The sequence below is a fragment of the Nansenia antarctica genome, assembly GCF_963989245.1.
Source record: "Nansenia antarctica genome assembly, chromosome: 1".
NCBI classification, from domain to species: Eukaryota; Metazoa; Chordata; class Actinopteri; order Argentiniformes; family Microstomatidae; genus Nansenia; species Nansenia antarctica.
In genome coordinates this window covers 39,208,688-39,231,906 of record NC_137674.1, presented here as the reverse complement: position 1 = coordinate 39,231,906, position 23,219 = coordinate 39,208,688, and the positions used below count along the sequence as shown (strand labels likewise).

The 23,219-nt window shown below is 43.1% G+C and overlaps 3 protein-coding genes across 3 annotated transcripts; all 3 read left to right on the top strand.

Annotated features, from left to right (window-relative positions):
- The first annotated feature begins 1,264 nt into the window (after window positions 1-1,264).
- LOC308174271 (transformer-2 protein homolog alpha-like) lies at window positions 1,265-8,525 on the top strand. The gene is made up of 8 exons (XM_080549344.1): window positions 1,265-1,409; window positions 3,008-3,141; window positions 3,229-3,388; window positions 3,490-3,678; window positions 3,972-4,087; window positions 6,471-6,662; window positions 6,759-6,850; window positions 8,107-8,525. The coding sequence occupies exons 1-8, from the start codon at window positions 1,377-1,379 to the stop codon at window positions 8,115-8,117; spliced, it is 927 nt and encodes a 308-aa protein (XP_080405470.1). The 5' UTR covers window positions 1,265-1,376; the 3' UTR covers window positions 8,118-8,525.
- A 505-nt stretch (window positions 8,526-9,030) lies between these two features.
- On the top strand, window positions 9,031-15,382 carry LOC308161859 (obg-like ATPase 1). The gene is made up of 11 exons (XM_080535936.1): window positions 9,031-9,136; window positions 9,570-9,667; window positions 9,814-9,957; window positions 10,789-10,916; window positions 11,005-11,180; window positions 11,619-11,699; window positions 11,783-11,880; window positions 12,110-12,250; window positions 12,375-12,471; window positions 12,734-12,856; window positions 14,415-15,382. Exons 2-11 carry the CDS (start codon window positions 9,570-9,572, stop codon window positions 14,523-14,525), a joined length of 1,197 nt encoding a protein of 398 aa, XP_080392062.1. The 5' UTR covers window positions 9,031-9,136; the 3' UTR covers window positions 14,526-15,382.
- Window positions 15,383-16,734: 1,352 nt separating this feature from the next.
- Window positions 16,735-22,292, top strand: LOC308162475 (transcription factor Sp3-like). Its single transcript, XM_080536626.1, has 9 exons — window positions 16,735-16,841; window positions 17,079-17,199; window positions 17,866-18,087; window positions 18,324-18,902; window positions 19,094-19,270; window positions 19,404-19,596; window positions 21,357-21,546; window positions 21,697-21,893; window positions 22,001-22,292. Exons 2-9 carry the CDS (start codon window positions 17,131-17,133, stop codon window positions 22,246-22,248), a joined length of 1,875 nt encoding a protein of 624 aa, XP_080392752.1. The 5' UTR covers window positions 16,735-16,841; window positions 17,079-17,130; the 3' UTR covers window positions 22,249-22,292.
- Window positions 22,293-23,219: the final 927 nt, after the last annotated feature.

Genomic DNA, 23,219 nt, shown 5'->3' with positions numbered 1-23,219 from the left:
TTAATATGTTACATGATTGATTCACAGTAGAGAGATTGATAAATATGTTACATGATTGATTCACAGAAGTAAATTTCTGTTGTATTAGCTCAGAAGAAGAACAGGTTCCAGAATGTGTTGTAGAAAGACGTCATATAAGTTGACAGTTTGTTGTTTTTGAGAAATGTGAATTGTACATTGAATTGAAAGTGAATATCTAATAGCTCGTTTTATTGAAAAAGAAAGTGATCACAAGTGTATGTCAGCAGATTTGTATATAAAAAACCTTTCGCTTGATATCCCCAGTCCTAGCTATCATTTCAGAAGGTAGAAATACTACACTGTGACTCGTAATGTTGTATGTATGTAATGTTAATAAATAATAGGCACAAACTGATGTTGCAAAAGGTCAAAACTATAGCTGCATTTACTTCCCTGTGTTTTAAATGAGTCCTCTTGCTCTTCTATATTTGACCTACTCCACATTTTCATAGCCTTATCGTAACATGTATTCTTACCAGTAGCAGCTAGTCAAAACCATATCATATACTGCTTTTTATAAAGCGATAAAAGTAATATTGAGCAGAATTAAGTTCAGCCTACTGGTCCGGCCCTCCACAATAGTCCCGGTTTCTCATGTGGCCCATTGTGAAAATGAATTGCCCACCACTGCTCTAGACTGTCGTAGGACAGATCTTTATGTGGTGTGCTGTATTGGGAATATCGGAGCACACCACACACAATACGATCAAAACTGTTCAATCCATGTTTTTTTTATCTTCATGTGTGGGGTCTCTCTCAGATAAAATATCTGTTAACATTTAGAAAATCTTTATGTGTGTACGAGGCTTAAACTACAGCTTCACCACGTTAAATATGTTTTGCATATGCGTAAAATCCTATCAGACCGATGGCAGATTGGAGGGAACGACTATCTGAAATGAAACACAACCCATAACGCAGATTTCGTTCATCCGTTTAAACGAAACGGCATTCGTTTTAGTTCAGCTGGCGGCCTACGGGAAATTCATGAGCCGTTCGCCCCGTTCAAATCTGACGGCGAGAACCGAGCTAAAGCAATGTGACGTATGAAAGCAGGGGTAACCTAACTTTAACACTAACGCTGATAAATGCATATCATATTTCTTTGTTTACAATATGACCGCCGCGCAGATTTCTCTTTGATTTTAGCGTGCGCTCCGCCCTCACCGGTTATAGCTCCGCCACTTTCGGCGTAATCGAATGGGCCGAACAGTTCTGACGGCTTCCGTTCCACTCCAGACAAGCCAAAAGCAGCTTGAATTCAGCAAAGACCTTTCAGCGAGGAGTAGCGATTTAGTAGGTGTATTTTGTACACCTTGCTAGCGAATTTGCTAGCAACTCATTTTCGTCGAGACATGAGCGACAACGAGAAGGATTTTGTCGAGCGGGTGCGTAATAAGAAGTGATATCTGTGTTGATCTGAAATGAGCAGACATGACGACGCCATGTCGATTTCGCATTGTTGTGTAGCACAAGCTAACTAGCTAGCCGAAACAATTGCTGTCTAAATATTGTTCAAATGATTTTCTCGATTTCATAAGGAATGTATTGTGACACCACGTTGTGTTTGTTTTGGTTATTTAGTTGCTAGCAAGTCCAGTATTCGGCAGCATCTTCACCCTTGTCACGTGCTAATGAACGTGCCTCCAAAGAAGGGCCACCCCAGAGAGCAGGCTATATATAGCTAGTTAATAAAGTGGCACCACAGTACCAACAAATTAAACTATGAATATATATTCAATAGATAAGTAGGAAGTCAACTATTAACGTAAAATGGGTCAATGTGACGCATTTTTGAATGAATAGTATGCGCGATGTGAGTAGGGGACAACATGATCGTCACTGCATTTTTGGTTCTCTTGCCACATCTGCATGATTCTTTTTATTTTTTACACCATATTACATTATCAATGATAAGGTCAAGAAAATGATACTCAGCTAGCTACATAGTAAACCCTTTCTAAAACCTCTCGCACTTGAACCTGAACTTGTACAGTGTGACCACTGTTTTATTTCAACCTTTCTAGCCAATCTTCACTACTATTTTGATTGTAGTGATGTTTCAAGATTGTCATTGAACATTTAACAGTGATTATTTCCTTGATCAGCGATATTGCATTCATGTATTGCATTCATGTAACATGCATTTCGAGAGCCAGCCAAAATGTTTTGTATCACAAATTCAATCCTGGTTTTGCTCATTCTGACCCTGTAGCTCTTTTAAAACCAACATTCTTTATCACCCTTGTCTGTTTTTTGTTAAGGTTGAGGTTGGAAGAAGGAAAAAGGCGGAAGAAGTTTCAGATGTGAAGTTATTAATCATGGGCATATTTGATGAAGCTGATGGTGTTGATGCATGCTAATGTAATGGCGCTGGGAAGCTGGCTGAAGCGAGCAAGAGTGATTCCCACTGGTAGAGTGGTGTAATGGCAGCTGGTGAATGGGAGGAAATGGGGGAAGAGGAGAGAAAATGAAGTCAGAAATATGACACTGAAGAAAGAAGAAAAGAATGGTTGTTTTGAAGTTATGAAGTTAAAGAAGTTATGAAGTTAAGATCAGAAGTGTTCGGGGGTATGATAATTCCCTATAGCCTGCTATGTTATTACTATAATCCTATAATTTTCTCTCTTTTCTAAAGCATGCATGCCAATTGTTCCTCTGTAACAGACACATTGTTAGTCCTCAACATGCAGGTTTAAACACTGAAGCAAAATCAGGTCACCCTAGATCTGTGTAAAGCTTGAACTAGATTCAAACTACCATACTTTACCTCTATAAGATTTACCCAGATCGCCAGTAACCGGCAGATCTATGTAAACACAACTTTTGTCTTTGAAATGTTGATCTTTTATTAACTACTGGGGCCTCAGCATAAGAGGGGCCTGTAGTTGGTGTGTGAGGTGCTCACCCTGTCTTTCTCTCTCTCCAGCCTGTCTGTCCGTTTCTTGTGTATTTCTTCTGACCTATGTGTGTTTGGCCCGTGCAGGACTCACGGTCTGGTTCCAGAAGTGTGAGCCCACGGGGTTCTCGAAAGTCTGCCAGCCGCTCCCCGGCTCGCTCTAAAGATGGCTCTCGCCACTCTAGATCCAAATCCCACTCCAGATCACGCTCCAAATCCAGGTAGGTCTTTGTTTTGTATAACATCATGCCTATAGACTGTGTACAAATGGCAGGCATATCATTTTTCTACCCCACGTGTCTCCTCAGGTCCCGTTCCCATCGAAGTTCCCGCAGGCACCACTCCCGCTCTCGCTCCCGTTCCCACCGCCGGCGTTCACGGAGTCGATCCCATAGTGGGGAATACCGCCGCCGTCGGAGCCACAGCCACTCTCCCATGTCCAACCGTCGCAGGCACATTGGGAACAGGGTATAGCAACCTCACTGCTTCACTTTCCTGACTAGGTTTTGATGAATATGTACCGTTTCAACTTTCTCAGACACTAACTTCTCTCTCTCTCCCTCTTGAAGGCAAATCCTGACCCCAACTGCTGTCTGGGTGTGTTTGGGTTGAGCCTCTACACCACAGAGAGAGACCTGAGGGAGGTGTTCTCCAAGTACGGCCCACTTGCAGACGTCAGCATCGTCTATGACCAGCAGTCACGCAGATCCAGGGGCTTTTCCTTTGTCTATTTCGAAACCAGAGAGGATGCAAAGGAGGTAAGCGGGAATGAGGGGGTGGGAGGTGTCTTTCAATAGTCTAGTGGCTTCTTGTTATTACTGATCTGACGGGACTGGTTAAAGCAAATTCCCAGCAAGTGTCCACCATATTGATTTTATCAATATACTGCAACTCCAATTAGTTCATTTTGAATGAGTGAGAGGAGATGAGATGTGTATTGCCTGAAGAAATGACCCCACCTGTGAAATTTGACAGACCCATTTCTCGCTTAGAATGTGTGTATAAGATGAAATAGTGTTTTGCTGTTTCTAGCTCGTTGTGTATATTACAGGCTAAGGAACGTGCCAACGGGATGGAGCTAGATGGACGTCGGATAAGAGTGGACTTCTCCATCACAAAACGACCACACACACCCACTCCCGGTATCTACATGGGACGGCCCACATAGTGAGTATCTCACTCTCTGACCTCTAAACTTAGGCTCTCTAGGCCTTGTCTCTTCCACATAAATGTTATTAATGTTTTATGTAATTTGATCGGTATATGTGATAGGGTCTGGGCCCTCATTTATAAAACGGTGCGTAGGATTGACGTGAAAAGGTTGCGTACGTACGAAAGACTGAAAGTTTACACACCAAAATATTCAGATTTATAACTGTGTACGCACGTCCCACGCCAGTTTCCCTTTATGAATCACGATCAACTAAAAACTTTCACCACACATTCTCCTGCCAAGTTTTGTGTCGGCACAGTCATTTGATTTTTTTTTTACAGATTATGAAAGTGCAGATTCTAAGCTTTCAAATGATGTCATACATTGAAATTAATTTGAACATTGAAAATAGTTGAAGATATGCTTATTTGACTGTTGATACACAGTCAAATAAGTGTCCTTTGACTAGGGTTGGGTACCGTTTGGTTTTATTCGATACCGGTGCCAAATCGGTACCTTAAAAACGGTACCGGTACTTAAATCGGTACTTTTGATTTTAAAAAAAAATCTATATAAAAATCCAGGATGTTTCACATCAGTGGTCACTGACGCGATTTTCCGAGTGCACACCATTAATGCAGAGCGGCGATGTTTTATATAAGGTGATCAAATACCAACATATCCTGATGCTACAGCTGCAGCAGAACATGGGGAACTACAGCACTGAACATAGGTTACCGTATAATATACATGTGACGGACAGATCCGCCCAAGACACACACACACACACACACACACACACACACAGTGAAAGATAATCAGCTCATTGAATATGAAGTACACAAGAGTACCTCCATGAGAGTACACGCACAAAACGGGCTAATTAACTGTTTACACAAGTACAGTCAGATGAAGCATTCGGTAAACAATCAACAGCAAGGTAATGCATCAGCTGAGTTAAAGAAAACCAACTTTTACCTTTGATGACACCAAGATGAGCCCTGTTTTCCCGTACCTCCGCCGTTCTCTTCGTGATGATTTTAGATTATTTTTGCCCCGCGCATATTACACTGTAATTAGACCATGCGACCACAGCTTCCGTGTGTCTCTTATTGTCCAAATGTTCCCTGAATTTTAGCTGCATGTATTTCCAGCATGTAAATCCGTTGTCAATAAAAATTTGACTCCAATTCTTTCCCCCTGCCAATAAAACGTTGTTAAGTGACGGAGAGACGCAAAGGAGAGGGATTTCCTGAAATCCATATTTCCTGCTAAATTCAGACCAATCACAAAACTGTTTTGCAAGCCCGTTGCCTCGCTCTTGTTGAGAGCGATTCAGTCTCGGATTACATGCACTGAGTGGTGCGGTTGCATGTAACGTCCGTTTCGGACACCAGGGGGCGGCAGAGGAACCAAAACGAGGCACCGAAATCTCTGTTGCAATTCGGTTCGGTATTTATTTTCGGTACCCAACCCTACCTTTGACCGGGCACAGACATCTTACTTCCTTGCGACGCGTCAACGCACGTTATGCAAATCAACGTATTTCCTGAAGATATTAGATCCCGAAGAGATTGCCCCAGCCCCTATGTAACATCTAACTGCATCACAACATGCTGATAGAACATCAACATGCTAAAAACACATAACTACACATGATGATCACACTGCTTTTGAACACGTCTTAAAAAGTTTGTTTACAAGCCATGTATCACTAACCCAGTAGCCTACGAAGCAGAACTACAGACAATACAGTGAATCCAATTCACAAATTATAAGTATTTAGTGATCCTAAAACTGTTGTTATATTGATTGGGCTCTTAAAAAAAAGGAAAACACATTTAAAAAAACAAAAAAACATTTGCGCGAAATGAGGATTGGTGTCTTGCGGATTCTTTCACCAGACCGTGTCACATATAGTAATATTTTTCATTGGTAGTGTGCCTATTGCTATTTATTACCTATTGTAGCCTACATGACTAACCTATTTTTTTCCCATACAGTGTAGATACCATAACAAGATTGGTAGCTACTTTTACATAATGATGCAATAATGATGTAATGATTATTCTGTATTGGGAACACATGTGTGAGAGGTGTTTATTACGTGTGTCTACAACTACACTGTGACAATGTACATACTGAAGGTCTCTTGATGTCAGTGATTATTAAACGCGGTGATTTTTGCAAGTAAGCAGTGTTGCATGGAGTTTTTCGTTACAGTTTCATATGTTTTCTCTACTCCGTTTGATCCTGCAGTGACGATATCAGGTGTGCAGATATTTTCTTTATTCTCCCACATACATTCAAATGCACACAATCTGACATTTACTGAGAACCCCTTGTTACACTGAAAGGATGAACCTCTAAACCTCTGGGTGTGTTTGTGTATTACAGTGGTGGTGGTGGTGGTGGTGGTGGTGGCGGCAGCAGTGGAGGTGGTGGTAGTGGTGGTAGCAGCGGCCCCAGCAGCTCATCCCGGCGTAACCGGGATTACGACAGGGGCTACGACAGAGGGGACAGAGGGGATAGAGGCTACGACCGTGGCTACGATCGCTATGATGACAGAGAGTGCGACAGATCCTACAGGTGATCCTACAAGGAAGTAGATTTCTCCCATGTTGTTGAGTGGGGGCTCAGTGAAGGGTAGGTGCCCTGACAATTTGTGTGTCTGGTTTTTTTCAGACGCAGGTCTCCATCCCCGTATTACAGCCGAGGAGGTGGTGGAGGAGGAGGGGCCTACAGGTCACGCTCACGGTCACGATCCTACTCCCCACGTAAGTAAACAAAAGTTAATCTTAACTTGTATCATGGCAGTTTCTCGGACACTGACTGTACTTAGTTCTGGACTAAATCACACTGTCAATTAGGGCTGGGTATTGCCACTGATTTCCCAAAATTATTAAATTCTGATTCCCAAGGTTTCGATTCACGATTCGATTCCAATTCAATTATTTAGTTACAATACCAATTTTGCTTGAATATGAAAGAGATTCTCAGAACTAATGCTTTAATGGTTCAAGGAACCCTCTAACATGTTGCATTGTTAAAAAATATAAATGTTTACATAAAGAATTGACTCCAAAGCAAAAAAAGTTACATGAATGTACTTTTTATTGGAACATAAATGAACATGACCCGCAATTGTTGTGCAAAATCAGACACTACAAAAAGTGCTTTCTTTACTGCAGCCAGTGTAAATAAAGGGGCTACAAACATAAATGTAAATAAGACATCACTTATCCCTCAGGAAAACATAGAATTTGCTGTAGAGTGATTGTCTCAAGCTTATTTGCATTAGAAATTAAAATGTGCAAAACACTGAAAATAGTGCAATAGATGAGGGTATTTTGGGGAACAAAAAAAATCTGGACATTGTAAATTGTAAAGTCCATGAAACTAAAACCCTTCATGACTGCTTTCTCACTTTTTGGAGATGGTATTTTTCTGCAAGAAAAGGAGCTGATCTGCAAGCCACGTACATGTTTAGGATCATCACTTCACTCAACTGTTTGCGTGTCTGTAAAACATAGCGTGGTTCTAGTATATTACCGAGGCTTCGAATGGGCGTATATCCTTGCATATGAAACAACACTGTATGGGCGTATATCCTTGCATATGAAACTTGCGACAGCCTCAGTTATCTTTTGGGCACGCGGAGAATTGGATTGTAACTTGCAAACAAGTTACTTCTCCAGTGAGGCTTGTTTCTGATCCGCTTTTGCATGTTACGTCTGGTCTGGGTGATGTCTCAGTAAGTGGTTTTGTAGATTTGTGGTATTTCCACAATATTTCTCCTCCACTTTGCACAGCTTCCATATGGCTTTGCTTTTGTCCAGCTCTTCTCTGTCGTCATGTTTTTTACATTTACCCCCATGAGATTTTGTTGGAAAAGGAAATAAGGAAAAGGCATAAAAGATCAATCTCGGGATTTATGAATCGATAATTGGAAAAATATGTAAATAAATGTTTTGAACCCAGCCCTACTGTCTTGAGCTAAGTGACTGACTCTCCCTCTCCTTTGTCTCCACAGGCCACTACTGAGCTGCGCCCTGTCCAGGAACTGAAGGATAATTTTTGTGGGAGGGATGAGGCTGATGTTTGTTGATAGGCCACAATGGAGTTGGGTGGAGGAAGGGGGGGTTGGATTGTTAGAAATTGATTTTATTTTGAACTTCATAAGACAACGGTCCTATTTTGTGTTACATTTTGTTTTGTTTTGTTCTGTGAGTGATTTTCGTAGACAAGCTCATTTGTCATTCTTTGCTGTACCTAAGCAGTTCATCTACCCATCTTAGTCCTCTTTTATATTGGTTCCTCAGTCCTTTTTAATCTGTAGATGTATTGAAGTACTGTTTGGGGATGTTTGAAGCACGTTGCCCAAGAGAGGAGGAACAGAGAGATAGAATCTCCTCCCTGGTTCAGTGCTTTGTGTGTATACCATGCTTTTAAGTCTGCAGTATTCAAGCAATAAAACTGCATCTTCTGAAGCTTTTGGTCATTCATCATGTCTCATGTTGTTTTCTGTGCATGTGCATAATAGGAAACTGACTTGGCAACAGTGCCTTTCATGGGTATTTGTTGTAAATGTAAAAAATGTATTTGGACAGAAAAGCCCAAATTATAACATGGGTTTTAGCTGATATGATGAGTATGAAGCATAATGTACAGAGTGGTGCTTATTTTAGGGGCTTTGCATACATATTTTCCAGTTAGAAACAAAACGTTTCAGTCTCGTCACTATACACGAGTCTAGGGTTTGATCCGCATATAACGTCCAAGCAATGCTGTGACACATGATTTACTACAATATGAGGCCAAAAAAGAATGAAAAAGTCGCAGACGGAATAATCAGTCGGTGTGCTTTTTTCCGTGGATATAAGCCGCCATCTCGCCTTGAGAGCGCATGCGTGCGTTCTGTCCAATTAGAGCTCTGGAAGTCACAACACTTCCGATATGCTGTCCCTTCTTTCGCTGCTCACGTCCAGCTGAGGAGCAGTGTGATCACATTCCAACAGGAATCCAGCTCCTAACTCACCGGTTAACATCAAATAAACATCAAGGTTGTATGAACTGATTGCTTTTTGAATGAATGATAATCTTTTGATCATTTTCGGGCGTAATAGTCAGTATAATTTGCGTTAGCAATGGCTTGACATATCTACCGAGCTATCTGCTAGCATGTCGACAAGCAAAAATGAATGGGTCTATGTTGCCCCACATGGTTGAATGTCTGTTGGGTAGGTAGGCAGTTAGCTAATAAGCTACAGTAGTTATGATAGTGTAAGTTGTAGCAGCTGAACATAATAATGTAGTATAAACGACGGTAACATTAAAATACTAAAATACTGTATTTTCCTGTCATGTAGACAATGCGTTTAATAGGCTATATTATTTGCTAGGTTGTGTCCCATGCACCCACCCACCCAGCTCAGCTGTTCTCGTCTTGCGGAGAGGGTGATGCAATAATTTTGGCGTGGTTTTGCGTTGTTATAGATGCCTCCAAAGAAAGGAGAGGGGCCAAAACAGCCACCGCTCATTGGACGTTTTGGAACTTCTCTGAAGATTGGAGTCGTAGGATTACCAAATGTTGGGTATGTTTACCACACTGGGGGTCTCACTATATAGATTGAAGGGGGTGTAAGCTGCGATGCATTTCACAGGTATTTCGACAGCGGCCATAATATGACAGCAGAAGTTATCAAACTGTGGTGACTGTAACTGTCTCTTTTCATTTCAGGAAGTCCACATTCTTTAACGTGCTGACCAAAAGCCAGGCTCCTGCTGAGAACTTTCCTTTTTGCACCATTGACCCCAATGAGAGCAGAGTGCCCATACCTGACGAACGCTACGAATACCTCTGCCAGGTCCACAAACCTCTCAGGTGTGTTTAACAGCTCTGTGTGTGTGTGTGTGTGTGTGTGTGTGTGTGTGTGTGTGTGTGTGTGTGTGTGTGTGTGTGTGTGTGTGTGTGTACACACACCGATGAGCCAAAACATGACCACTGAAATTACATTAACTTTTATTATCTTGTTACAATGGCATCTATCAAGGGGTGGGATATATTAGGCAGCAAGTGAACAGTCTGTTCTGGAAGTTGCAGGAGAAATGGGTAGGAGCGAAGAACTGAGCAACTTTGACAAGGGCCAAATTGTTATGGCCAGACGACTGGGTCAGAGCATCTCTGAAACGATTGAGCATCTGTGTGATGTGCTAGCGGCTCTACCTCGCAACTTACAGGATATCAAATGTATTATTATTTACAGTAGAGGGGATGGATGGACAGTTAAAGTGTAGCCTGAAGAGATAGGTCTTCAGTCTATGGCAGAAGATAGAGCATGACTCTGCAGTCCTGACAGCAGTAAGAAGCTTGTTCCAGCAGCAGGATGCCAGCACAGTGAAAAGCTGTGACCGGGTAGCGTGACTGTTGCATCCACATAGAGGCGGTGGGGCTAGTCGGCCAGCAGAGGTGGAAAAGGGGAGTGAACGGGCAGGTGTTTGGGGGAGGACCAACCGCATATTAGCACATTAGGCAGGTGGTTATAATGTTTTAGCTCATCAGTGTATATACAGGGTTCCCACGGGCCCTTGAAATCCTTGAAAGTTTGTGAATTAGAGAAAAAAAAATCAAGGTCTTAGAAGATACCATCTAAAAATGTGATGTTTCAGAAGGTGTGGGAACCCTATAATATAATTTCTTTCACTCTCTGTACAGTAAGGTTCCAGCGTTTCTGAATGTTGTGGATATTGCTGGGTTGGTGAAAGGAGCACATGCAGGACAGGGACTAGGAAACAACTTCCTCTCTCACATCAGTGCTTGTGATGGTATCTTCCACATGACTCGTAAGTCTAACTCATACATCAATAAACACACACACATGCATACACAGAGTTCAGACTTCAGACGTGTGTGTGTGTGTCTCTCTCTCAGGTGCCTTTGAGGATGATGATATTATCCATGTGGAGGGGAATGTTGACCCAGTGAGAGACATAGAGATCATCCACGAGGAGCTGAGACTGAAGGATGAGGAGGCGATCGGTCCAATCTTGGACAAACTGGATAAGGCAGCTGTCAGGGGAGGGGACAAGAAACTAAAACCAGAATATGTGAGTAGATAGGCATGCGTTCGTATTCCTGATTTGCCTGCAGGTTGATAGAATGTCTGAAACTAGACTGCGTTATGTGATTGTTATGTCTCCATGCAGTGTTTCCTCCAGGATTTTTCACATTAGTGGTGGGGGGGTCATTTTTGGGGCGCACGACGTGCGCACAAATCTTTCCGCGTGCATGAAACGCGCAAAACAAAGACGTGCAATTTTTTTAGTTTTTTAAGGTTAAGCCATTAAAGTCGGGCAGGTGATTTTATATAGCAGGTGATCAAATATCAAGATATCCCGAGGCTACAGCTGCGGCCCGCCACAAATCAATGCATATAGAGGAAACACTGCTCCATGTGTGCGTAAATACTAAAATACTCACTTTGAAATTAAGTCCTGTCAATAATCTGTCTTATTCTACCCTTCTCTCCTGTTGACGTCTCTCAGGACATCATGCTCAAGGTAAAGCAATGGTTGGAGGAGGAGAAGAAACACATCCGCTTCTACCATGATTGGAACGAAAAGGAGGTACGGCCAAGGTTTGACAAACTCCCTTGTGTAGATGTTGTATCTCTACATGTACGTATATCCCTTTCCCTTTGTTACTGCAGATTGACGTCCTTAATAAATACCTGTTCCTGACTTCCAAGCCAATGGTCTACCTGGTCAACCTTTCAGAGAAAGACTACATCAGGAAAAAGAACAAGTGGTGAGTGGGCCCCCTCCTCCACCCCTTGTGCGTGTGTGTGTGCGTGATGGGCAGGGTTAGAACCCGAGTCTCCGACGTGGAAGTGTCTACCATTGGGCCAAGAGGACATCCTCAAGGTCTGAGGCGATATTTGAGTTTACATGTCTCAGGAAGGTCAACCTCTTCACCAATCTTCTGTTATTCCAAACATGTGTGTAATGGTTTGTACCCATTGGTACATTCTCCCCAGGTTGATTAAGATTAAGGAGTGGGTGGATGCCCATGACCCTGGTGCCCTGGTCATCCCTGTGAGTGGATGTCTGGAGAGTAAACTACAGGAAATGAGTGACGAGGAGAGAAACAAGTACTGCGAGGAGCAGAAGACACAGAGGTGAGACAAAGACAGACACACACACAACAGTACTCTATCCCACAAACTAGTGTTTGTATACCATATAGCTCTTTTTAGCTAAATGTTTTTCACAGAAAATAATGATTTTGTGTATTTTTTACAGTGTGCTGACTAAGATCATCAAGGCGGGCTATGCAGCGTTGCAGCTGGAGTACTTCTTTACTGCAGGTCCAGACGAGGTGCGAGCATGGACCATCAGAGTAAGTCTCATTTTATCCCCTCTCTCTGTTCTCATTCTGCACTCTCTCTTGATTCATGCAAATGTGCTTTAATGGCCAGAAATGCATTGGTAGATGCCAAAGCATAAACAACTAAATGACAACAACTAGAATTAAATAAAATAATCAACAATTACATAATTATGTTAACTCTCACACTTATTCCACCTATTCAAGCAGTGTCTTTTCCCACATTATTGTTTTCTTGTGTTAATGGCGTGTTCCTTCCTGGGGGATCCAACAGAAAGGCAGCAGGGCGCCTCAAGCAGCAGGGAAGATCCACACAGACTTTGAGAAAGGCTTCATCATGGCTGAGATCATGAAGTTCAGTGACTTCAAAGAGGAAGGCAGTGAGAACGCTGTCAAGGTATGTGCACAGGCGGATGTGTGAGTTGTTTAGGTCGAGGTGTGAGAGAGTATGTTTTAAGGCATAGGCTACACGGCGCCGGATTTGACTGAAACGGCAATGATCTGATATCGTTTGCACCTCACAGCTACACGACTCTGCCGAATTCGTGAGCTGAGACGGTGACGAGACGATAACGCTGGGAGGGTGTTTCCATATCGTTTTCAGAGTCGTGTGGTCGGCGATTGGGTGCATTTTTCGATAACGATGACGCGGACACGCACAAATGTATTGTGGTTTACTTAATACTGTTCAGCACTTGAGGTTACATTCAATGCATGACTTGTGCTATATAGGCTAAATAAGATTATGAAAGCGGCAAGTAACAAGTGTGCGCATCAAAGGTCTAGGCATTAGACACGTAACATCCATATGCTTATAAATAAAGTTTGGTTGATTGATGTATGTGCGCATTGTGTGCGACCCAACCATTCAGCGTCTTGTGTCTTGTGCTATAAATAGCCTACACTTGATAAACCAGTGCTGTGATATTATTTATCGTCTTAGAAACATCTTAGCAAGAGGCACTTCAACAATTATAATAAAGTTTATTATGCATCAGCTCTTTTTATACAACCTAAATTTACACAGATGAACATATACATGCCATATCTTGGATGCAGACGTAATGTAAGTGGAGAGGAGATTGATCGGGAGTTGACAATACTACCAAACAATGAATGAATGAATTTCTATTAATTTACGGTACTGTCTCAATTATATTTGAACCATTTTCTGGGTCTACCAGTGCGCGCATGCCCAGTGTACCTAGGGTTGGGTATCGTTTGGGTTTTATCTGATACCGGTGCCAAACCGATACTTTAAAAACAGTAAACAGTACTTAAATCGGTACTTTTGATAAAAAAATAAAATTATATATATATATATATATATAGCTAAGCTATATAATAACACGGTCGACAACATTAAACAGCTTTTTACTTTTTTATTGCTGAGGCACAACTCTTTGTCACTCAACTGCTCAGCTCATCATCACTACACAAGTGGAACTTTAACGGGCGATGTCACGTGCTGTTGATTGTTGCATATAACGTCCGTTTCGGACACCAGGGGGCGAGAGAGAGGAACCGAAACGAGGAACCGAAATCTCTGTTGCAATTCGGTTCGGTAGGTACCGAATGTAAAGTAACCGGTACTATACCGGTACCGGTTTTCGGTACCCAACCTTAAGTGTACCTGAGTACGCGGTTCCATGTGGCCAGAGACTCTTTTGTGCGACAATGAGAAAACACTTGTGTGGTCAGAGATCTAAATTGCGTTTCGTCTGCGTTTTGTCTTCGTGTAGCCTAGGCCTAAGTGGTGTCATGAAAAGTGTGGGTTTGTTCCTGGTTACTTTCTGGTTTGTCCACTTCCTGTACCCCCCCAAAATGTATATATATGTATATCTTTATTTAACCTAAAGATAAACAATTGTACCACACCAACACTAATCCCTGAGAAGTAATCCATCCCAAGCACTGTTGAATATGTCATATGATTTTCTCTCACTTTCCCTCAGTCTGCTGGCAAATACAGGCAGCAGGGCAGGAACCACATTGTGGAAGACGGAGACATTATATTTTTCAAATTCAATACACCCAACGCGCCGAAGGACGCGAAGAAGAAGTAATGTGATCAGACGACTCCCACAGGGACCCAGTCCAATCCAATCAGGCTCGCAGTGCCAAAGTGTCCGTTGGTTTTCTTCCCCCTATCTGGCATTTCAATGGATCATGTTCACCTGGTGTCCTAGTTCTGAACTGAGGGGAGCTTCATTCATGTGGTTGACTTGTTCAGAGCTCTACAGATATAAATGTAACTTTCCAGGTGGAGCACAGAAAAACATTCACATTTATAAATGTATGTTTTGATCTGCAACATCTGGAGCTTTTCTATTGATTTAATACACCCCAACCACTGAGTAAATGGGAGAATAAAACCATCACACTGTGGGCCTGAGAGCCAGGACTGACCTGAGATCTCTGACCAGGGAATGATTATTGTTATCATTTTAGAACAAGTTAAGCAGGTGTATGACATCGCCTGACCAGAAAGCACCATCCTTGCTGCCTCATGATTTCTCTTTTTCTGTTTTGGCTTGGGAGGATCCTGCCTCTGCCCCCACACACCTACTCATTGTATTATATCTAATCCTCCCACCACCATTCCCCACACAGAAAGCTTTTTTGCAGCGTTTTGAATGATATATAAATACCCAGATCCTCTGGGCAGGACCCTGTTGTCTATACATATTTTTTCCTTGCCTCATTTCGTTACCACCTCTCTCTTTGGGACCAAATCTGAAAGGACCTAAGTGATGAAGGAAAGGAAGCAAGGAAACAACACAAAACATACTGAGAGTATTGTGACACAACCACAAAACCAAATCTGTGATCAAAGGTAATTAAGTGCCAGGTCCTGACAGCAATCTCCAAGGAAACACATGTACAGCCTAGATGTGTCCATCCACTCAATAAAACGAGTCAACCATGATCTTGTGTGTCAGACTGTCTGTACTGAAATATGCGATGTGAGGGTGTGGTATACTATAGTATAGACAATTATTTTCTGAGGGGGCTCATCTCTTGCCTGGTCGCCAGTCGCCACAGACTGTTTGCACAAGCCACCTCATGACAGTTTGTGAATAGCAGATGTTCATGTCTCCCCTTAACATACAGTTTATTTATTTATTTTCAGTGAGAAGACATGAAAAACAGGTAATAAATGTGCAGATGAGCTGAGCTTATAAAAGACATCTATAGATCATTAGTTTAATGATCAATAGATGTGCAGGCTTGGGTTGGCTGGGGCCTCTACTGTAAGCCCTGAGTGCAGGCGTACAGCCCAGTACTGTGCGGGCTGGGGTGGTCGCGGTGCTGGGTCTGGGCATCTCAGGCTCATGCAGTTGCCCCCCCTGATGTCCCCCGGGCGGGCTGGCCTGTGACTGAGTGGCTCTGGTCTGATCGGGCGCTGACCTTCTCTCTAGATGTGCCAGGGGTCTCAGGCCACCTGCTTTATGCTGATTCCCTCCTGTTTCATGTATCAGTTTTACAGTTTGCATCAGCCTCAGATCTTGTGTTGTCCTCTTAGTGCTTATCTGTGCCCCTCAAAACTAGACTCCAGTTCTTGAATTCGTCCCGCCTGAGTCTACTCCACCTCCTGCTCCTTGCCGTCCCACCAGAAAGCTGTCCTTCACTATGGATCCCTGAACTCTTGCACCACAACACATTCCACACTAGTTTACTGATCAGCGGTGAAGTTATGTGTGGGTTGTTGGCATCAGTGTACTATACGGATGTAGACTGAACGGCACTAATGGAGTTCAAAAATGTAATGCTGTCTATGACTACGGTATGCTTGCAAGCATCACAAATATAGTATGCGACTTTATAAATTGCTCAGTTGTGTAAGATAACTTAGCAAGCTGCGACAACGTATGCAGCAATAATAGTGAGGAATGTATTACGCAGATGCGGAAATACATTATAAACAACAATGGAGAGGCCGCTCTTTTGTTTTTTTCCTGCAGAACTTCCACAGCCATTTCATTCCAAAGAAGATTCCTTAGTTCGCGTTCGTAGGTGTCCAACAACAAACAGGAAACCCGTGTACGAAAAAAAAAAAAAAAAACGATTGACGTGTTGGCAGACCATAGAAGGCTCACCAAACCCTTTAGCTAACCAATTACGTTAGAGAAGAACGGCGGGACTTCCTGTGACGTGATGCAAATTTTGACGGTCAAGCTTGTTAGCCCCACCTTTTTGTGTTTCCCGCACCGTCAATCAAAATAGAAAAAAATCGACCCGAATTCACCGATCAACACTAGCCCGCCTTTGATACAAAATAATCATGCTCGGAGTTTAGTTGATCAGATACTCTTCCGATTATTACCATTCACGCTATGACTGGTACGTAACATTTAGCCCATCGAAGCATAGACCTACCGGTGAGTTTGTACAACCATTAAGCAAAGCCAGCTACGTATTTTAATCTTTTGCAGGAGCCCTATGCTAGCTTGTTGGGCTAACTAGCTAGCCATAGTTAACAAAGTAAACATTCGATCTGTGTTGAAATCTACTTTAAATCATCGCTGTGAAGTTTCGTTTCGCGATCAAGTCTTCGACGACCGCAGTTTGATGTTTCTTTACGGCCTTATCAGCTTTGTGTTGTGTTTTGTTCTCAGTTTCCCCCTCTCTCTCCCTGCTAGCGCCGGAGCGCCTCTGAAACAAGGAGAAATGGCGTCCGCGGACGTGGACAGCAGTCAAAGCGAGTTTCTGCAACACGGCGTCGTAGCGGAAACCCAGGTATCCGACATTTTAGCTTGTCCTTCGTGTTCTCCCATCTATAAATGCAGGATGTTTTTAGCAAGCATGAAGTTCTCACGTTTTAAATGTTGAAGCAGGGGGTGAAAGCCGTACACTTCCTGTGTTCCCCGCAATAACGGCCACCCACTTTACCCCTCTAAAACCCGCCCATAGTGGGTAGGACACTAGTAGTCAGTCACTTCAGTCGGCTCGCCGATAGTACTCTGGGCTCGAGGGGTACATTATGGATCAATATGATGGCTTTGCAATATCGTTAGTTGCTCCGTTATCGTTTTGTCAGTGATGTGGTGTGTCTGACATTGCCGTCAATGTTAATTGGTGACGGGAATTGTGGCATTGAAGAGATGCATAGCATGTTGTTGTTGACCCTGTGTAAGTCACAATTCTTGTCAGGTTTCTGAATGAAAGAGATGTATGAACAGATGTCTGTTTGTATATGTATTATGCAACAATGACTAGACCAGATATTGATATGTAGTCTGAAATGTTTTTTCACAAACTGGAAAATATGGAATGCTATTCCTTCCATCTCTATCTTTACACTGTAAACTTTATTTAATGCCTCTAGCCTTTCCCTTTTTTCTCCCTTTTTTCTATTTTGTTAATTACGTCACCCATTCTAAGATGCGGCCCCCTCTCTATCAGACCACAGATATGTCGGCCATACAGCTAACAGGTTCAGACCGATGGGAGGTGCTGACTACTGTGAAGGAGGAGCAGGAAATTGTCCATATTCCAAACTCGGGAATCGTCACAACCAACGGCCAGTACGTACTTCCCCTTGGGAGTATGTCTAACCAGCCCATCTATGTCACAGCATCCGGAAATGATGGCTCAGCCAACGGAGTGTCCAGCATTCAGTATCAGGTAGAACCTATACTCAGTACTGCAGACCTTTGTCCCAGCTCAGCAGTGACACACCTGTGCTAGCTAATTAAGGTTTTGAAGATAAGTCGAGTAGTTCAATAATATGTGATTCATCTGGGCAGGGATGAAAACCTAAACCCACTGCGACTCTGTAGTACCAGGATTGAGTTTCACTGCTCTATACACATCTACCACAGTAAGAGAGGCACTGAACATGTATCTCCTCTCTCCATCAGGTCATTCCCCAGATCCACAATGCAGACGGAACACTGACAAGCTTCTCAGCGCAGGGATTGGACGATGGCACAGGACAGATCCAACTTATTCAGGATGGTAGCCACGGCAGCATAGGAATCAGTGTTGCCACTACAACCTCCACCGACCTCCTGACACAGACTGGGCACATGCAACAGATTCAAGGAGTCTCATTAAGCGGGGGCTATAGCGGTTTGCCTGGAAACATCACGTTTGTCCCGATAAACAGCCTCGACCTGGAGTCGCTAGGGCTGACGGGCGCTCAGACAATAGCAACGGGCGTCACTGGGGTAACTGCCGATGGTCAGCTGATCATGGGCGGTCACTCGCTTGAGAACCAGGGGCTGGACAGCGGAGCCAAACAGACGCTAATGTCGGTTAGCGATGCTAACCAAGACCTCTATGTGCCAACTACCACCACCTCCTCCTCCTCCTCTTCCTCCCATCTCCCAGAGACCATCGACGGGACAGGTGTTCTGACTCAAGCTACAGCTGTGTCTGCTGGAGTCGCTGACCCCTCAGAGAACTACAACTCCAACAACCACTTGCAGCACATCCAGGTTAGAACCATAGTAGGCCACGGTTGCAACCTTCTTTACAACAGTCAAATTGTTCAACATGACCTAAGGTGGTGCTAACATGGCTATTGTCATATTACACTGTATAGAATTGTAGAAGTTGTGTGCACATGCTTCTGTGTTGAAACTGCAATAGCCAAACTCCCTCTGCTGTATGATCCTATGCAATCCAGGTCTCCACCGCCAACTCCTCGTCCCTCTCCCAGCCCATCCTCCAGCTGTCGGGGGAAAACCAGGGCCAGGAGTTGTCCCAGACTATGCAGAGTGTGCAGCTGGTCAACCCAGGAACGTTTCTCATCCAGGCCCAGACAGTCTCTGCCTCAGGACAGATCCAGTGGCAGACCTTCCAGGTAGTGTGTGTGCATGAGAGAGCGAGAGACAATTTGACCACTTTTGAGTCTTTGTCAGACAGTTTGATTTTCCTGTGCAAGTGTGTGTAACTCCCTCTCTGCTTCTCTCTCTCTCTCGTTGTCCTTGTTCCAGGTTCAGGGTGTTCAGAGCCTCCAGGGTCTCCAGCTGCCCCAGGGCCAGGGGCAAGCCCAGCAGCTGACTCTGTCCCCAGTACAGACCCTCCCACTGGGGCAGGGAGGGCAGATCAGCCTCCCTAGCCTCCAGACCGTCACAGTCAACTCTGTTGGACAGTACACCCAGGGAGAGGACGCAGGCAGTCCTGCTGGTAAGGAACAGTATTCTTCAGACTGCCATATTAATGATATCTTTCTCGCTCACCTTGGAGTCAGTAGTTTCTCTATTTTTAGTGTGTTTTCGTTAGTTCATTAACATTTAATATAATGTGCATTTTATAATAAAGTCTTACATTAGCAAATCCTAATGTAAGGCCTTAAATATATCCACAAATATGAGTTAACATGTCTTAAATATGAGCTGGTAAGTCTTAAAAATGTAGTTGGATTAGGAAATTGCGATAACTTCTCTGTATCGCTTTTAAATGTGTTTGGGGGAAATGTTCGGTCTACAACGTACGCAGTATGGTACTCAGTTCCCTCCCGCTGCCCCCAACAATAGTATAGAAATAGGTCTGGAACCAATAAAGCCCCCGGTGAGAGCTTTTCGGAGAACACCCAGACATGCTTGAGCTAGTGGAGGTGCTGTGGGTGCTAAATCCTGCAGCCAAACACCAATCCTTTTTAAAAACCTGTTCCCAGATTCCGATATCACGAAAACCTTTGTGTGCGGTGATGACAAAATGTCATACATCACAAAAGTTTAGCAGAGCACATCGAGAGAATTCGGCTGCGTTTGTAAATTCACTCTGAGAGCGCCGGAGGGCACACTGGGCTCAATGTCATAAAGGGACCAAGTAATTGGATTGGACGAGGCATTCCATGACTGCTGATCAGATTTCCAGACCGGATTTACGAACGCAGCCCTCGTCTCAAGAAAACAATGGCCCGTTCGTTCTGATGATGGACATGCAACAGCGCGGGACTTGGTTGAACATGTCACAGTAAGTAATGAAATATTGATAATTAAATATGTATATTTATTTAGCAAGTATTGGTATTAGACTCATTGGTATTAGACTCAAATTCAAATATTAACAATGCTGTGTGATCTGTTCTGTTGCATATAACAGTTGCATATAGAACAATGACAATGTAAGTTAGCCTATTCTATCAATGTCTTTATTCATTTCTATTGCTCGCACAATACTAGATAAAATAGCTTAAATTACAGAATTATTTCTCACGAGTGTGTGGACCAACTTGAGTAAATGTTTATTTGTTAGCAAATATTACTTAATTTTGACTGTCACATTCATTGATTCTTTTCATTAGCAATGTTATGTCAAAGTAACTAATCAATAGATTATTGATGATTATTTTTATTTTATTTTAATTATTGTTTTAACTAGGTCTGCTTAGTCTTGTTTCATGTTCAATGCTATGGCAAAATGTGATCTATTCTGTTTTTAAATAAAAAATGTTGTTAGGTGTGTGTGGACCAACTTGTGTGGAGCCTGGTGTCCAACTTGATGGATGGGCCCAATGTAAGCGGAAAATTCTTCGAACTTCTCCAGCAAGAGCATGCAGAACAGTATGGAGGTGCTCAGCTTGTTGCCGTGGGGAGCTGTGGACTCCACACATTACACAACTCTGCCAAACCTTATGTCAATGGGGCACCAGTTCTGTTTACTGTTATGTTTGTTCTTATTTGAACATGAGTACATTTACTGTTATGTTCGTTCTTATCCTAAACGTGAATAAAATTACTTTGTATGTCATTCTGGGACTTATTTCTTCTTTCCTTCATAATTTTTTTGCCGGTATGGCTGTGAAATAGGTCTACAATTCTATTAAAAGTGGTGTTAAAAAGTCTTACATTTCACTTGTTGAAACCTGCAGGAACCCTGAGTTAGAAATTATAATGCTCTCATTCTCCCCCTATCTTTCTACTCATTATTTTTTTACTCAGACATCCACATTAAGGAGGAGCCAGATTCAGAGGAGTGGCAGCTCAGTGGAGACTCCACCCTCAATACTAGTGACCTGTCCAACCTGCGTGCCCAATTGGGGGACATGGACATGGACACGCCTGGTGGGGAGGGGAAGAGGCTGAGGAGAGTAGCCTGCACATGCCCCAACTGCAAGGAGGCTGGAGGGAGGTGGGTCATGCAGGCACACACAGACAAAAAACAGTAAACCAAGAGCAATATCCCTGTCTACCACAGAGAAGAGGGAATTGTTCTACTCTGCTAGTAGTTCAATGTGTGTAAGTCTCTCTGACTGTCTCTCCTCTCTCTCTTATCTTCCAGAGGCTCGAGCATGGGTAAGAAAAAGCAGCATATCTGCCACATCCCGGGCTGTGAGAAGGTGTATGGGAAGACCTCCCACCTGCGAGCCCACCTGCGTTGGCACAGTGGAGAGAGACCCTTCGTATGCAACTGGCTCTTCTGTGGTAAGAGATTCACCAGAAGTGACGAGCTACAAAGGCACAGGAGGACACACACGGGTAAGAACATTGACACAAACACACATCCCCCTTTTTTTAACGGAGAATTGATTTTTTGCAATGTTATTGCATGCATGCTCTCATCCCTCTGCCTTGCCCCTCAACAGGAGAGAAGAAGTTTGTGTGTGTTGAGTGTTCCAAGAGGTTCATGCGTAGCGACCATCTGGCCAAGCACATAAAGACTCATACAAACAAAAAAGGTGGCGTTTCCGCCTCGTCTCCGCCCCACACTGACACCATCATCACCGCCGATGGAACCACCCTCATCCTCCAATCAACCACCTGTGACCTCTTAGCCAATCAGGATATCCCTTTGCAGCTGGTCACTTTGGCGCCCGGTGAGGTCATGGAATGAGGGTGTGGTTTATGAACTGGCCTACCACAGGGACCTCTTGGGCTTCCCCCCCCCTCTTTATGTTTTTTTTTCTATATATATATATATGAATATATACGTAAATATATATGACAAATATATATATTTTAAGTAAGAGTTATCATGACTTTATGTTCGTTTTGCAGTCTTTTTATAGGCAGGGCAAAAAATGACATTAAATGTGGTTGCTATGTACACATGCGCAAACACACTCAATTACATGCACGCACAGACACACACACACACACAAACAAACACATGAATAATCACTCAATGAAATGCCTTATTTTGTATCATACTCTGTTGTATAAAATGCTGGAGATGCATGTTTTTTAAGCTTTTGCAGATGATGTAATTCTTGTGGGTTAGATGTCTGTTAAATAATGATGATGCTGAAGGTTGAAGGCGTCAGGGAAAGGAACAGTAGTTAAACCCTCTTTCTCTATATAGCAATTTATTGATTGATTGACTGACATATTAATCAAACTCTAGAGAGGGTCTTTAGGGTGGGGGGTTCTGTGTACTGAGAAAGAGTAGCGGTTGATTCTAGAGAGGATTGCATTGATAGCTCTTTACTTGAAGCAGCAAGGCATAGCACCTTCATAAGACCATAACACTGTCACAGGTATGACATAGAACTAGTTATAACCTACTATGACAGTACATTATCACCAATGTCTGCCTATTGTCGTACCCATGTTATGTCATGCTTGCTTCTGGTAAAGTACTATAGAAGAGGTTTGTCGGAGTAGGATGGAATTGCCTTTATAGACTGGTCAGATTTGCGTTGTCTTCCCTAATGGAATAGGAGAGGATTTGGGGAAGGGTAAGCGGATCCTAGATCCGTGCCCAAGGGCAACAACGTCTACCCATAGCCAGTTTGTCTGAGAAGAATGTTTGGTCATCTCTCCACACAAGCCCGTTGTGGTGCTTGCTCAAGTCAAATGTGTCTT

Excerpts from the sequence above, each read along its gene's own strand:
- LOC308174271 (XM_080549344.1), top strand. The coding sequence starts at position 1,377 with ATGAGCGACAACGAGAAGGATTTTGTCGAGCGG. Across the intron at positions 3,389-3,489 it reads GCAGGCACATTGGGAACAGG|GCAAATCCTGACCCCAACTG; the intron begins GTATAGCAACCT and ends TCCCTCTTGAAG. Across the intron at positions 3,679-3,971 it reads CCAGAGAGGATGCAAAGGAG|GCTAAGGAACGTGCCAACGG; the intron begins GTAAGCGGGAAT and ends TGTATATTACAG.
- LOC308161859 (XM_080535936.1), top strand. The coding sequence starts at position 9,570 with ATGCCTCCAAAGAAAGGAGAGGGGCCAAAACAGCCACCGCTCATTGGA. Across the intron at positions 11,700-11,782 it reads ATGATTGGAACGAAAAGGAG|ATTGACGTCCTTAATAAATA; the intron begins GTACGGCCAAGG and ends TTGTTACTGCAG. Across the intron at positions 11,881-12,109 it reads ATCAGGAAAAAGAACAAGTG|GTTGATTAAGATTAAGGAGT; the intron begins GTGAGTGGGCCC and ends CATTCTCCCCAG.
- LOC308162475 (XM_080536626.1), top strand. The coding sequence starts at position 17,131 with ATGGCGTCCGCGGACGTGGACAGCAGTCAAAGCGAGTTTCTGCAACAC. Across the intron at positions 17,200-17,865 it reads GCGTCGTAGCGGAAACCCAG|ACCACAGATATGTCGGCCAT; the intron begins GTATCCGACATT and ends CCTCTCTATCAG. Across the intron at positions 18,088-18,323 it reads TGTCCAGCATTCAGTATCAG|GTCATTCCCCAGATCCACAA; the intron begins GTAGAACCTATA and ends TCTCTCCATCAG.